Source organism: Chlorocebus sabaeus, chromosome 6, assembly GCF_047675955.1.
Source record: "Chlorocebus sabaeus isolate Y175 chromosome 6, mChlSab1.0.hap1, whole genome shotgun sequence".
In the NCBI taxonomy this organism is placed as follows: domain Eukaryota; kingdom Metazoa; phylum Chordata; class Mammalia; order Primates; family Cercopithecidae; genus Chlorocebus; species Chlorocebus sabaeus.
Genome location: NC_132909.1, coordinates 53,862,569 through 53,876,185, shown reverse-complemented (window position 1 = coordinate 53,876,185; position 13,617 = coordinate 53,862,569). Strand labels below are relative to the sequence as shown.

At 55.8% G+C, this 13,617-nt stretch overlaps 1 protein-coding gene across 6 annotated transcripts in view; it reads right to left on the bottom strand.

The window, feature by feature from the left end:
• Positions 1-1,014: 1,014 nt before the first annotated feature.
• ADAMTS10 (ADAM metallopeptidase with thrombospondin type 1 motif 10) overlaps positions 1,015-13,617 on the bottom strand; it is a 31,309-nt gene continuing 18,706 nt past the window's right edge. For 4 of the 6 annotated variants that reach the window (XM_007995134.3, XM_007995133.3, XM_037992478.2 and 1 more), the window contains 13 exons: positions 12,818-12,963; positions 12,660-12,723; positions 10,588-10,690; positions 10,151-10,284; positions 9,941-10,064; positions 7,572-7,652; positions 7,314-7,477; positions 7,101-7,227; positions 6,880-7,009; positions 6,213-6,417; positions 5,864-6,040; positions 5,627-5,786; positions 1,015-1,774 (listed from right to left, as the gene is read on the bottom strand). In XM_007995134.3, coding sequence (XP_007993325.1) covers positions 1,665-1,774; positions 5,627-5,786; positions 5,864-6,040; positions 6,213-6,417; positions 6,880-7,009; positions 7,101-7,227; positions 7,314-7,477; positions 7,572-7,652; positions 9,941-10,064; positions 10,151-10,284; positions 10,588-10,690; positions 12,660-12,723; positions 12,818-12,963 — 1,725 coding nt within the window. In that variant the 3' untranslated portion in view covers positions 1,015-1,664. Of the gene's footprint in view, positions 1,775-5,626; positions 5,787-5,863; positions 6,041-6,212; positions 6,418-6,879; positions 7,010-7,100; positions 7,228-7,313; positions 7,478-7,571; positions 7,653-9,940; positions 10,065-10,150; positions 10,285-10,587; positions 10,691-12,659; positions 12,724-12,817; positions 12,964-13,617 lie in introns of those variants that run through there. The other 2 variants (XM_007995135.3, XM_073016995.1) reach the window with 2 other exon arrangements.

Sequence of the window (13,617 nt, the reverse complement as noted above, 5' to 3'; positions counted from 1 at the left end):
TAGGAAGAGGCAACGTTTGTGCTGACACCGACGAATAAGCTGGAGGTGAAGAGGGGCAAGAGCGTGCACCTGGCCATGCTAACCACTCAAGCAAAGGCCCAGAGATGAGAAAACCATAGGACAACTTAGGAACTTCAGGGAGGCTGGTGTGGCTGGAGCATGCGGAGTGACAGGGAGTGTGATGGCCAGGGTGGCAGATGCTAGGCTGTGTGGCTTTAAGAGCCTCTGTGAAGGCCAGGCATGGTGGCTGATGCCTGTAATCCCAGCACTTTGGGAGGCTGAAGTGGGAGGATCGCTTGAGCCTGGGAGTTCCAGACCAGCCTGGGCAACGTAGCAAGACCTCATCTCTACAAAAAATTAAAACATCAGCTGGGTGTGGTGGTGCACCTATAATCTCAGTTACTTGGCAGGGTGAGGCAGAAGAATCGTTTAAGCCCAGGAGTTCAAGGCTGCAGTGGGCTGAGATCGTGACACTGAACTCCAGCCTGGGCTACAGAGTGAGACCCTGTCAAAAAAGAAAAAAAAAAAAAGAAAAAAGAAAAAAGAAAAAAGAAAAGCTTCCATGAGAAGCTGTTGTACTTTTCTCCTATAATCCCCGGGTTCCTGTCTGCATTGTTAAAGCTCCCTTTCTGGCTGGGCATGGTGGCTCATGCCTGTAATCCCAGCATTTTGGGAGGTTGAGGTGGGAGGACTGCTTGAGCCCAGGAGTTTCAGACCAGCTTGGGCAACATAGCGAGACCTTGTCTCTACAAAAAATTTAAAAATCAGTTGGGTGTGGTGGTGCACGCCTGTAGCTCCAGCTATTCAGGAGGTGAAGGTGGGAGGATCGCTTGAGCCCAGGAGATCAAGGCTGCAGTGAGCTATGATAGGCATAGCTGGGTGACAGGGACCCTGTCTCAAAAAAAAAAAAAAAAAAAGTCCCATTTTGGCTGCTGGGTAGACCTGGGAGAACGGGTGGTCCTTTCCAGACCTGGGTGGGCGCTGCTGGATGCAGTGACACACACACGCCGCAACTCGTAGAAATCTACACAAGACAGAACTTTACTGATGTAGGACTTCCTGGCAGGAGTGTGTGGGCCCCAGGGCAGGGTCTGTAGCACCATGAGGGGGTGGCCTGGATGTTGGGGTGCCCCTGGGGCAGGCAGGGCAGAGGTTGGGGTGGATCCTCCCCCTGGTCAGGTCAGGGGAAGATGTCAGGGAGGTGGTGCTACCCCCCGTCTCCCATAGCAGACACAGACTCCCCCCAGCTCGGAGTGGAGGGGTAGGGCAGTGCTGGGGGGTAGGGCACCGGTGGACCCCCTCCCCACCCCTACTCTTCACAGTACATATTCCCATCAAAGGAGGGGGAGAGTGTTGGGGACTCCCTAAGGGTGGGTGCAAAGGGTGCTGGGGTGAACAGCTGTCCCCTCCCCAGACCCACCCTGGAGGGGGTCTCTACGTGAACTGGAAGCGGGGGATGCTGAAGAGGGGCCCGGGGGGGGGGGGCAGCCAGCCCCTCTCCATCCCCCAGCCAGGGGCCCTGCAGGGGTTCCCAATAAATAACTTCCGGCTCCGTCTCACCTTTCCCTCCCAGTTCCCGCCCCCCTGGGGCCCCCTCTGGCCGGCCCACTGCAGGACTGGAGGCAGAGACCCCGCCAGCTGTGGCTCCGGGTGCCGCGCGCTCCCTAGTGGCCCTGGCAGGTTTTGCAGCACATCTGGCGGAAGTAGGCTCGGCTGCAGAACTGAAATTTGAGCACCAGGGGGCAGTAGGCGACCTTGTTCACATCCTTGCACTCTGCGGGGGCGGGAGAAGGAAGGAAAATCAGGTCTCAGCCGCCCTCCCCGCAGGGCTGCACGCACGACCTGCAGTGCTTCCTGGCCAGTGACTTTGCCTTTCTGTGCCTTAGTTTCTTTCTTTTTAAATTTACCTTTTTTTTTTTTTTTCCACAGATGGTATCTTGCTATATTGCCCAGGCTGGTCTCCAACTCTTGAGCTCAAGCGATCCTCCCACCTCAGCCTCCTGAGTAGTTGGGACTGCAGGTGTGAGCAAACCACGCCTGGCTTCTGTGCCTCAGTTTCCTCAACTATCAAAGGGGGCACCGATGTCACTAGGCTGTTTTGAGGATTTAAGAGACTAAGAGTGCAGGATTGGGGGCCAACACAGGCACATTAGTAAAGAGAAAAGGGCCGGGTACAGTGTATCATGCCTGTAATTCCAGCACTTTGGGAGGCCAAGTGGGAGGATTGCTTGAGCCCAGGAGTTCGAGACCAGCCTGGGCAACATAGTGAGACCCCTGCGTCTACAAAAACTAATTAAAAGAAAAACTTAGGCCAGGCGCGGTGGCTCATGCCTGTAATCCCAGCACTTTGGGAGGCCGAGGCTGGTGGATCACTTTAGGTCGTGAGTTTGAGACCAGCCTGGCTGACATGATGAAACCCCATCTCTACTAAAAATACAAAAATTAGCCAGGTGTGGTGGCAGGTGCCTGTAATCCCAGCTACTCAAGAGGCTGAGGCAGGAGAATTGCCTGAACCTGGGAGGTGGAGGTCGCAGTGAGCTGAGATTGCGCCATTGCACTCCAGCCTGGTAGACAGAGCGAGACTCTGTCTCAAAATAAAACAGAAAACAAACAAACAAAAAAGGAAAAATTAGCCAGGCATTGTGGCATATGCCTGTAGTCCCAGCTACTCAAGAGGCTGAGGCTGGAGGATTGCTTCAGCCCAGGAGGTGGAGGCTGCAGTGACCTACGATGGCGCCACTGCACTGTAGCCTGGGCGACAGAGCGAGACTCTGTCAAACACACACACACCACCCAATAAAACAAAAGAAGACAAATATTCCCTTTCCTTTCCATTGTTCTTTTTCATAGCACCCAGGAAAAAATGTCCATTTGGGGCTGTAATCCTCACTTGTTTTCCTTTTTAATAAACTGAAGATAGGCCGGGCGCAGTAGCTCATGCCTGTAATCCCAGCACTTTGGGAGGCTCAGACGGGCGGATCACGAGGTCAGGAGATCAAGACCATCCCGGCTAACACGGTGAAATGCTGTCTCTACTAAAAATACAAAACATTAGCCGGGTGTGGTGGCGGGCGCCTGTAGTCCCAGCTACTCGGGAGGCTGAGGCAGGAGAATGGTGTGAACCCCAGAGGCGGAGCTTGCAGTGAGCTGAGATCGGGCTACTGCACTCCAGCCTGGGCGACAGAGCAAGATTCTGTCACAAAAACAAAAACAAAACAAAACAACAACAAAACTGAAGATCTTGAGTCCCAGCTGAGTGGGTGAGTCAGGGCATTTTGCCGGGCATTGACATATTTTGTGTGATCATGATGTCTGTTGATGACTACGGATGGAAACCGGCTTCCACCTAGCGGCCAGTGATTTATGGCAGGACCTGGGGCAAATTAAAAGCTACAGATGGATTTTTTTTTTTTTTTTGGTTGCCCAGGCTGGAGTGCAGTGGCACAATCTTGGCTTACTGCAACCTCCACCTCCCGGGTTCAAGAGATTCTCCTGCCTCAGCCTCCCTCACCCAGCTGGGATTACAGGCACACGCCACCACCCCTGGCTAATTTTGTATTTTTAGTAGATCTAGGGTTTCGCCATTTTGGCCAGGTTGGTCTGAAACTCCCGACCTCAGGTGATCTGCCCGCCTTGGCCTCCCAGTGTTGGGAGTACAGGTGTGAGCCACCACACCCAGCCCAATTTTATCTTTTGTGTTACTATGTTTCTCAGGCTGGTCTCCAACTCCTGGGCTCAGGCAATCTTTCCAGTTCAGCCTCCCAAAGTGCGGGGACTACAGGTGTGAGTCACCTCACCCGGCCTGGGTGGATCATTTTATTCCAACTCCCTTCTGGGGCACCCCCCAAGTGAATATATCATTTACATCCCTTGACAGATAAAGAAACAAAAACACAGAGGTGGAAGATGAACCCAGGTAGTTTGGTTGCAGTGCCCAGACTAATAAATTAATTGTTCTCTATCAAAAATAAATTTACAGGCCCAGCGCGGTGGCTCATGCCTGTAATCCCAGCACTTCAGGACGCCAAAGTGGGCAGATCACCTGAGGTCAGGAGTTTGAGACCAGCCTGGCCAATATGGTGAAACACTGTCTCTACTAAAAATACAAAAATTAGCTGGGCGTGGTGGCACGCGCCTATAATCCCAGCTACTCAGGCGGCTGAGACAGAAGAATCACTTGTATCCGGGAAGTGGAGGCTGCAGTGAGCTGAGACTGTGCCACTGCACTATAGCCTGGGCGACAGAGTGAGACTCTGTTTCAAAAAAAAGAAAAAAAAAAATTGCGGCCAGGTGCAGCGGCTCATGCCTGTAATCCCAGCACTCTGGGAGGCCGAGGTGGGTGGATTGCTTGAGACCAGGAGTTCAAGACCAGCCTGGGCAACATGGTGAAACCCCATCTCTATCAAAGAATACAAAAATTAACTGGACACTGTGGCTTTTGCCTGTAGTCCTTGTGGAGACTTGTAGGGGCTGAGATAGGAGGATTGCTCGAGCCTGGGAGGTGGAGGTGCAGTGAGTCGAGATTGTTCTGCTGCATTCCAACCTGGGTGACAAAGTGAGTCCCGGTCTCAAAAATAAATAAGTAAATAAGGCCGGGTGGGGTGGCTCACACCTTTAATCCCAGCACTGTGGGAGGCTAAGGCCGGCGGATCATGAGGTCAGGAGTTTGAGACCAGCCTGACCAACATGGTGAAATCCCGTCTCTACGAAAAATACAAAAATTAGCTGAGCGTGGTGGCGAGCACCTATACTCCCAGCTACCCAGTGGGCTGAGGCAGGAGAATCGATTGAACCCAGGAGGCGGAGCTTGCAGTGAGCCGAGATCACGTCACAGCACTCCAGCCTGGGTGATAAAGCAAGACTCCACCTTAAAAAAAAAAAAAAAAAAAAAAAAAAAAAAGGTAAATGAAAAAATAAAAAATTTTACCTAGGCAGAAAAAAATGTGTATACTTCCAAGCAGTGGTTCTCAAGGGAAGTGACCGATTTTGACCCCCCAGGGGACACTGGGCAATGTCTGGAGACATTTTTAGTTATCATAACTTGGGAGAGGGTTGCTACTGGTGCCCAGTGGGTAGAAGCCAGGGATGCTACTAAACATCTTACAGGCTGGCACAGTGGCTCATGCCTGTAATCTCAGCGCTTTGGGAGGCCGAGGTGGGAGGATCGCTTGAGCCCAGGAGTTGGAGACCAGAGTAACACAGCAAGACCCCATCTCTCCAAAAAACAAAAACAAACAAAAACCCTACAATGCGCTGGACAACTCCCCATGACAATCATCTAGTTCAAAATGTCACTAGTGCCTGAGGTTGAAAAACTGATTTAAAGGAAAAATATTCAGTAAATTGTGCTACAGGTGGAGATGAATAGGTACAGGTTATGAAAGTGACTGGGGAAATGACACAAGTTTTAGTGCACAGAGGGTCAGGTGCCTGGAACACTCAGCATACAGTGGCACTTAATAAATGCTTGCAGGGAGAAGATGGTGAAGGACTGCCTGGCAGAGACAGAGCAACGCATTTCAGAGGTTCCAGAAGTTCTAGGATGAATAGTCAGGACCCCCAATGCCCTCTGTGGCTGGCTCTGGCCAGGACCCTCCTGGCGCGCCCTGGTTGGTCACCCACATACCTTCAGGGCTGTCCCCAGGGGTCGGGCTGTCGCACTTGGCTTCACACTGCTGCGTGGTGGGCGGCCGCAGGGCTTCCGTACACTCGTGTGACGCCTGGCCCGTGTGGCTGGTGCAGCGCACGGAGCGCTGCTGCTGCCCTAATCCGCACTGTGCAGAGCACTGCGAGGGGGCACCACTCAGTTGCTGCCCCGCAGCCCCTGCCCTGGCACCCACCCCTCTGAGGCGCACCCTCCTACCTCACCCCACTCGCCAGCCACCCAGCGGGCCGGGGGACAGCGGCGCAAGTTGCAGCGCATGGTGGCCGGCGGCTTGGCGGCGGGTGAGCAGTGCGCCGGGGGCAGCGTAGCACGGTGGTCTGCGCTCTTGCAAAGGACCACGCGGTGGCGGAGGCCCGGCCCGCAGCTGGGGGTGCACTGCAGTTGGAAGGGGCGTTTCGTGCTCAGGGTGCTGCCCCAGTGCGAAGTGAGGACGGGACAGCTAACCTGGAGACCGCGCAGAGGCTTCTCCGTGGACACCCCACCTGGGCATCCCAGTCCCTGCCCCTCTCTGCATAGGGAGTGGGCGCAAAGGAAGGGGGCGGCTGACCTCAGACCAGTCGAGGGCCGCCCACTCCGGAGGGCAAGTGGGGCCGTGGCAGGCCTCCAGCACAGGTGGGCGCGGCTGCGGGCACGCGCTGTCGTCCAGCGCCTTCTCCTCCGCGGCCGAGACGCGGCGCTGGCACACGACCGAACGACTGCGCACTCCCGCATCGCAGCTGCGGCTGCAGCGCGACCAGTTCCCTACAACCCAGCTGTAGGAGATGAAGGGGTGTGAGCGAGTAAGCAGGGCAGGGGGGGTCCCAATACGAGAGCAGGGGGCAGTATAGCCTACCCTCCCCTTCCAAACACCCAGCCTCATACGGATACCGGCACCAAGCATCTCCACATTCCACACTTGGGGCATCGTTAGCCTGCACCCAGACTGGGGGCAGCGAGGTGCATTACCCTAAGGGCAAATAAATCTTTGGACAATGCGGGTGATCAGGCAGCGTCATCATTCTGACTCCAGGGCCATGCAACCTTGACCGCCACCTTGGGGGCACTATTACCTTGGACTCCCCCATAAGTCCTATAGAACCATCATTGCAGCACTCAGCCCACTGTCACTCCGATCCTGCACTAACCTGGCCCCCACCCCCCTGGAGCACTTGCTCTTGACTCCCGGGAGCACTCTCCTCCCACCCTGAGCAACACTGCCCCCTGGCGGCACTCACTCTGGCGGGCAAGGCTCCGTGTTGCAGGCGCGCTGCCTCTTGGGCAGCTTGCTGTGGGCACTGCAGTAGTGGGGGGCGACCGCGGAGCTGTCCAACTGGTTGCGGCACTCAACCGCCTGCACCTGGCTACCTGGGGGAGGGTGAGAGGCCTGCTCAGCCCCTCCCGGTATCAGGAGGGTATCAGCCCAGGTATCTTGTGCTGCCCCCATCCCCGGACTCACCGCCTGCACACTGGGCCGAGCACTTGGTCCAGGGCGCATAGTGCCAGGAGTACGGGGGCAGGGAGTCACGGGCGATGGGGGCATTGAAGCGGTAGCGGAGGGCAGGCAGCTCGGTCCGGGCCAGCACCTGGAAGAAGGGGCGGCAGTCAGCGTAAGGATGGCATGGAGTCTCTAATACCAAAGGCTGCACCTTGCCCCCAGTCTCCCTGTTACCATGACGATGAGAGAGGCATTAATCGGTCCCAGGGCTTCCAGACTCTGGAACTGGTCTGGCCCCTGTCGCAGCTGAAAGGTGGTCCCAGCCAGGGGCAGGCGGTGGGGCTGGGGGGTCCCGGGCAGCCCCTCCAGCAGCAGGGACTCCTGGTCTCCTTTCAGGGCTGGGGGACAGTGCAGGGTTCAGAATTCCAGACATGTTGAAACCTCCCTCCCCACTGACCCCTAATCCTCATCCCCTCCCCACCATCTGCTCACCCAAGTGACTGAGAGAGAGGTTCAGATCCTGGATGAAGATGTGGACGGAGCCTTTGGGAATCCAGACGACATCCTCGTACCCTGAACAGCAGAGCCCAGATGTCACCCACTTGGCATGTCCCCAACACCTGTCTGCCTCCCCTGTTCCTGGCCCATGAGGATAACAGCTAACTGTTTCTGCACTAAATGCACATCTGACTGCACCCCTGCCCCACCCTTGTGAACCAGGTATTTCATTATCCCCATTTTAGGGATGACAAAACTGAGGCTCAGAGAAGTTAAGGAACTTGACCAGGTTTGACTGCTAGGAAATGGTTGGGTTGGGATATTTTTCTTTCTTTCTTTCTTTTTTGGAGACAGGATCTCTATGTTGCCCAGGCTGGAGTGCAGTGGAGTGATCTTGGCTCACTGTAGCCTCAGACTCCTAGGCTCAAGTGATCCTCCCACCTCAGCTTCTCGAGTAGCTGGGACTACAGGCATGAGCCACCACACCTGGCTAACTAAAAAAACCTTTCTTTTTCTTTTTCTTTTTTTGTAGAGTTAGGGGTCTCCTTAAGTTGCTCAGGCTGGTCTCAAAACTCCTGGGCTCAAGTGATCCTCTTGCCTCAGCCTCCCAAAGTGCTGGGACTACCGGTATGAGCCTCCCAGTTTTTTTTTTTTAAATACAGGATTTCACTCTGTCACCCAGGCTGGAGTGCAGTGGTGTGATCATAGCTTACTGCAGCCTTGACCTCCTGGGCTCAAAGGATCCTCCTGCCTCTCAGCCTCCTGAGTAGCTGGAACTACAGGTGTATGCCACCATACCCACCTAATTAAAATAATTTTGTAGCCGGGTGTGGTGGCTGACACCTGTAATCCCAGGACCTTGGGAGGCCGAGGCAGGCGGATCATGAGGTCAGGAGATTGAGACCATCCTAGCTAACACAGTGAAACCCCATCTCTACTAAAAATACAAAAAATTAGCCAGGTGTGGTTGTGGGCACCTGTAGTCCCAGCTGCTCGGGAGGCTGAGGCAAGAGAATGGCGTGAACCCAGGAGGCAGAGCTTGTAGTGAGCCGAGATGGCGCCACTGCACTCTAGCCTGGGTAACAGAGCGAGACTCCCCAAAAAGAATTTTGTAGCATTTGGCTGGGTGTGGTGGCTCACACCTGTAATCCTAGCACTTTGGGAGGCCTAGGCAGGTGGATCACTTGAGGTCAGGAGTTCCAGACCAGCCTGGCCAATATGGTGAAACCCCATCTCTTTTAAAGATACAAAAATTAGCTGGGCGTGTAGTGTACGTCTGTAGTCCCAGCTACTTGGGAGGGTGAGGCAGGAGAATTTCTTGAACCTGGGAGGCAGAGGATGCAGTGAGCCAAGATCAAGCCACTGCACTCTAGCCTGGGTGACAGAGTGAGATTCCGTCTCAAAAAATTTTTTTTTTTTTTTTTTTTTTGTAGAGTTGGGGTCTCCCTGAGTTGCCTAGGCCGGTCTCAAACTTCTGGGCTCAAGGGATCCTCCCACTTCAGCCTCCCAAAGCACTGGGATTACAGGCATGAGCCACCATGCCTGTCTCACTTTTGATGCCAGTGACCAGGCTGCTTATTGTAAAACCCCAATGGGACGCCACCTGGGGAAGGAAACTCACACTCTGCAACCTACTCCTGCTTCATTTGGACACACTCGGCTTGTGCAGCCTTCCAGATATTTCCTGAGCCTCCTCCCCTCTTGCCCACTCCCTGGGCTCTCTCTCACTCGCCCAAAGCCCAAGCTGGAAAAGGTGTTTCAACACTTTCTGAATATCCCCTCCCATAGGAAGCCTTTCCTTGCTGGCACAGAACATTCCCCCAGCTCCTCTGGCTCACGGAGGATAGAAAGTGACACTCGCTTCCACCCAGACGTGGCAGGAGCTCCTCCAGGAGGCAGAGGAGAGAGATTCAGGGTCTCATCTCCTGAGACACTTTTTTTTTTTTTTTTGAGACAGAGTCTCGCTCTGGCTGGAGTGCAGTGGCGTGATTTCGGCTCACTGCAATCTCCACCTCCCAGGTTCAAGCAATTCTCGTGCCTCAGCCTCCTGAGTAGCTGTGATTACCACCATGTCTGGCTAATTTTTGTATTTTTAGTAGAAACGGGGTTTCACCATGTTGGCCAGGCTGGTCTCAATTCCTGGTCTCAAGTGATCCTCCTGCCTCAGCCTCCCAAAGCGATGGGATTACAGGCTTGAGCCACTTCACCTGGCTGAGCCCCCAGGACTTTTGGGGACTCCTGACACTCCACAGGGCCCCTGGGGTCTGAGGAGTTAGTGTTCTGAGCTACTGCAGTGGGATTAGCTCCACCCCCAGCCAGCTGGCCCATGCAGGGAGCGTGGGAGGGAATTTGGAGGCTCTCACCGGCCCCAGGTGAGGTTGGGCTGAAGACGCCCTCAATGGTCTCGCAGGCACTGCCGTCACCACCACACACTCGGCACTTGTCCTCCCGCACGTCGGAGCCCAGGACTCGGTCGCAGCCCACGTGCTGCGTGGAGAAAGGGTGAGCGAAGCGACCCCCTAACCCACCCCCGCTCCCCATCCCCTCTCCACCTCCCTGGGAGTCCCCTCCACCTTGCATTCACCACTGACGCAAATGTCCACCGTGTCTGGACGGCAGGGCGTCCCGTCCACCACGGCTGCCGCCCTCTCCGTGTAGAAGTTGAAGCCTTCCGCTAGGCATGTGAGCGAGCAGGCCTTCACGCCCCCTGGGGGGCACGGCCCCGTCACACCACGGGCCAGGCCACCCTGGAACTCCTTCCTCGCTCCCTAGGGGAGTGAGGCCAAGAGGGACAGACCCCAGACCCAAGAGGATGGGCAGCTCGGGCAGAGGGAGTGGGGGCTCCCAGCGTCCAGTTGAACCCCCATGGTACCGTATCCTGGGTACTCTGGCTCCCTGGGTGGGGACAGGGCTCAGGGCAGACCCCGGGATGCTGCATTCATCCACCGGCTGATGGACACTCCCACAGCTGCTCTTCACAGCCCCACGGCCTTTGGAGTCCCACACTCACCTCCCCGGTACGTTTTCCACGTGTAGAATTTCCCACGGAAGGGGATGCTGTCGAATTCAGAACACTGCATTTCCCTGAAGTCCTGGGAGCCAGGGGGGCAGTCCTGGGGGCAGGGGAGGAGAGATGGAGGGAGACCAGGTTTGTGGGGATGGAGTCAGAGCAGAAAAGGGGTGCTCAGAGAAGGATGGGCTGGAGGAGGGAGGCTAGAGGCAGGGAGGCTGTGATGGTCTGGGTGAGACTAGGCCTGGAAGGTAGCCTGGGCTGGGTATTTAGACACATCTGGGATAGGACTGGATCCCGCATTAGAGGTTTGGGGGTGAGCTGCGCAGGACACACCTGGGTTTCTGGTTCCAGACAATGGAATCTTTCTTGCTCGCTTGCGTGTTTTTTTTCTTCATTTTCTTTTTTATTTTTTGAGACAAAATCTCACTCTGTCGCCCAGGTTGGAGTGCAGTGGCATGATCTCGGCTCACTGCAACCTCCATCTCCTGGGTTCAAGTGATTCTCCTGCCTCAGCCTCCCGAGTAGCTGGGATTACAGGTGCATGCCACTATGCCTGGCTAATTGTTGTATATTATTATTATTTTTTTGAGACGGAGTCTCACTCTGTCACCCAGGCTAGAGTGCAGTGGTGCCATCTCGGCTCACCGCAAGCTCAGCCTCGTGGGTTCACACTATTTTCCTGCCTCAGCCTCCCAAGTAGCTGGGACTACAGGCGTGAGCCACCGTGCCCGGCCTTTTTTTTTTTTCCTCCTTTTAGACAGAGTTTCGCTCTTGTTGCCCAAGCTAGAGTGCAATGACGCAATCTTGGCTCACTGCAACCTCCACTTCCCAGGTTCAAGCGATTCTCCTGCCTTAGTCTCCTGAGTAGCTGGGATTACAGGCGACTGCCACCACGCCTGGGTACTTTTTTGTATTTTTAGTAGAAGCGGTATTTTACCATGTTAGCCAGGCTGGTCTCGAATTCCTGACCTCAGGTGATACGCCTGCCTCGGCCTCCCAAAGTGCTGGGATTGCAGGTGTGAGCCACTGCGCCTGGCCTAATTTTTGTATTTTTAATAGAGACGGGGTTTTGTCATGTTGGTCAGGCTGGTCTTGAACTCTTGACCTCAGGTGATCCACCTGCCTCAGCCTCCCAAAGTGCTGGGATTACACGCGTGAGCCACTGCGCCTGGCCACATGGAGTCTTTCTTGAGAGAGAAAGTCTGGAAGGGATCAGGGTTTATAGAAGGTGCCAGCATGTGGGTTCTCTGAAGACCTGGGTCCCCCCAGATAGGAGGCTGAGAAGTCCAAAGCTCTCACTGCCCTCTGAAACACCCCCTCCCCAGCAAACTTGTTGCTGCTCACCAGTGGTCTTAGGTCAGCTGAGGGCAAAGCAGAGGACAGATGCCTGTCACTGGGTTTGGTGAGAGGAAGCTTCAGCTACAACTTTGGGGGATGACAGAAGGCAGGGGTGGGACTCTTCGGGGGAAGCTGGGCTGTAAAGGGAGGGGACAGACTGGATGGTAGGGGGTTGTGAGGGCCAAGCAGTGATTTCCAGGTGGGGGCTCGTAGTCTAAATGCAGGAGGAAGAGAGCTAGAAGGGGCCAGGTCTTTAAGGAGGAGGCGTTGGGGATGGGAAGGTGGTGGGGGTTAGGGAGAGGAGGGAAGAGAGGGGTGGCAGCTGCAGGTTCCCTAGGAGGCAGCAGGTGTCCGGATGAAGCACTCTGATAGCTTTTTTTTTTGTCTTTTGAGATGGAGTTTTGCTCTGTTACCCAGGCTGGATTGCAGTGGTGTGATCTCGGCTCACTGCATCCTCCGCCTCCCAGGTTCAAGTGATTCTCCTGCCTCAGTCTCCCGAGTAGCTGGGATTACAGGAGTCCACCACCACGCCCGGCTAACTTTTGCATTTTTAGTAGCGACAGAGTTCGTCATGTTGGCCATGCTAGTCTCGAACTCCTGACCTCAGGTGATCTGCCCGCCTTGGCCTCGCAAAATGTTGGGATTACAGGCATGAGCCACCGTGCCAGGCCTCTGATAGCTTTTTTTAATGCTTCCTCCCCCTACTCCTCAAGAGGTTTGGGGGAACTCACATCCGTGTTGCAGGAGCGGTGCCGCCTTCTCTCACCCAGACAGTACTTGCCCCCGATGGTTGGCCTGGAAGGGGTGGTGGGATAGGAGAGAGATGAGGCAGGGGGAGATGGGGGCGGGGGTTGCGCTGCCCTTCCGGGTGGGGGTCCTGAGGGCTGACCTGGGGCTGTCGCAGTGACGGCTGGAAGAGGACACGCCGCCGCCACACGTCCGGCTGCAGTCGCCCCAAGGAGTCCACGGCCCCCAGGCTCCGTCCACGCCTTCCGGGCGCGACCCGAAAGGGACACAGACCCGTTTGTAGCACCACTGGGTTGGGGGAGACAGGAAGGAGTGAGTCCAGCCCGGAGAACACTTGCGGGCCCCACGCACCGTTCCCCACTCCAGGCCCCAGCCAAAGAAATCTCAGCCTCTTCAGGATGGGGCAGGAAGGGGATGGGCAGAGGCGGGGTCTGAAGATAGGGACAGGTTTAGGTTACGCAGGAGAGTGGTCTGGGAGACAGACAAGCTACAAGCGAGAAGCGTTGCCTGAGCACAGCGTGCTGAACGGGGAGGGGTGTAGACAGGACCACGATAAGCGTGGAGACGAGGTGGGGCGTGGCTTCAGGCCGGGGGAGGGACCTACAGGCAGTAGGCGTGGCCAGAGCCAAGGGCCGCACAGGGGATGGGCGTGGCCAATAAGGGAGAGCAAACAGTAGGCGTGGCCAGAGCCGAGGAAATTATTAGACGGTGGGCGTGGAAAACGCCGGAGTGAGCAAACAGTAGGCGTGGCCAGAACCGAGGGAAGCATAGGTGGCGGGCGTGGCCAACGAGGGAAGGAGCATGCAGTAGGCGTGGCCGCAGCCGAGGGAGTATAGATGGCGGGCGTGTCCAATACGGGAGGGAGCAGACAATAGGTCAAAGGACGAGTGGGCGTGGCCAACTCGGGAGGTGGATCGGGGGCGTGGCCCGGTTGGGGGCCCC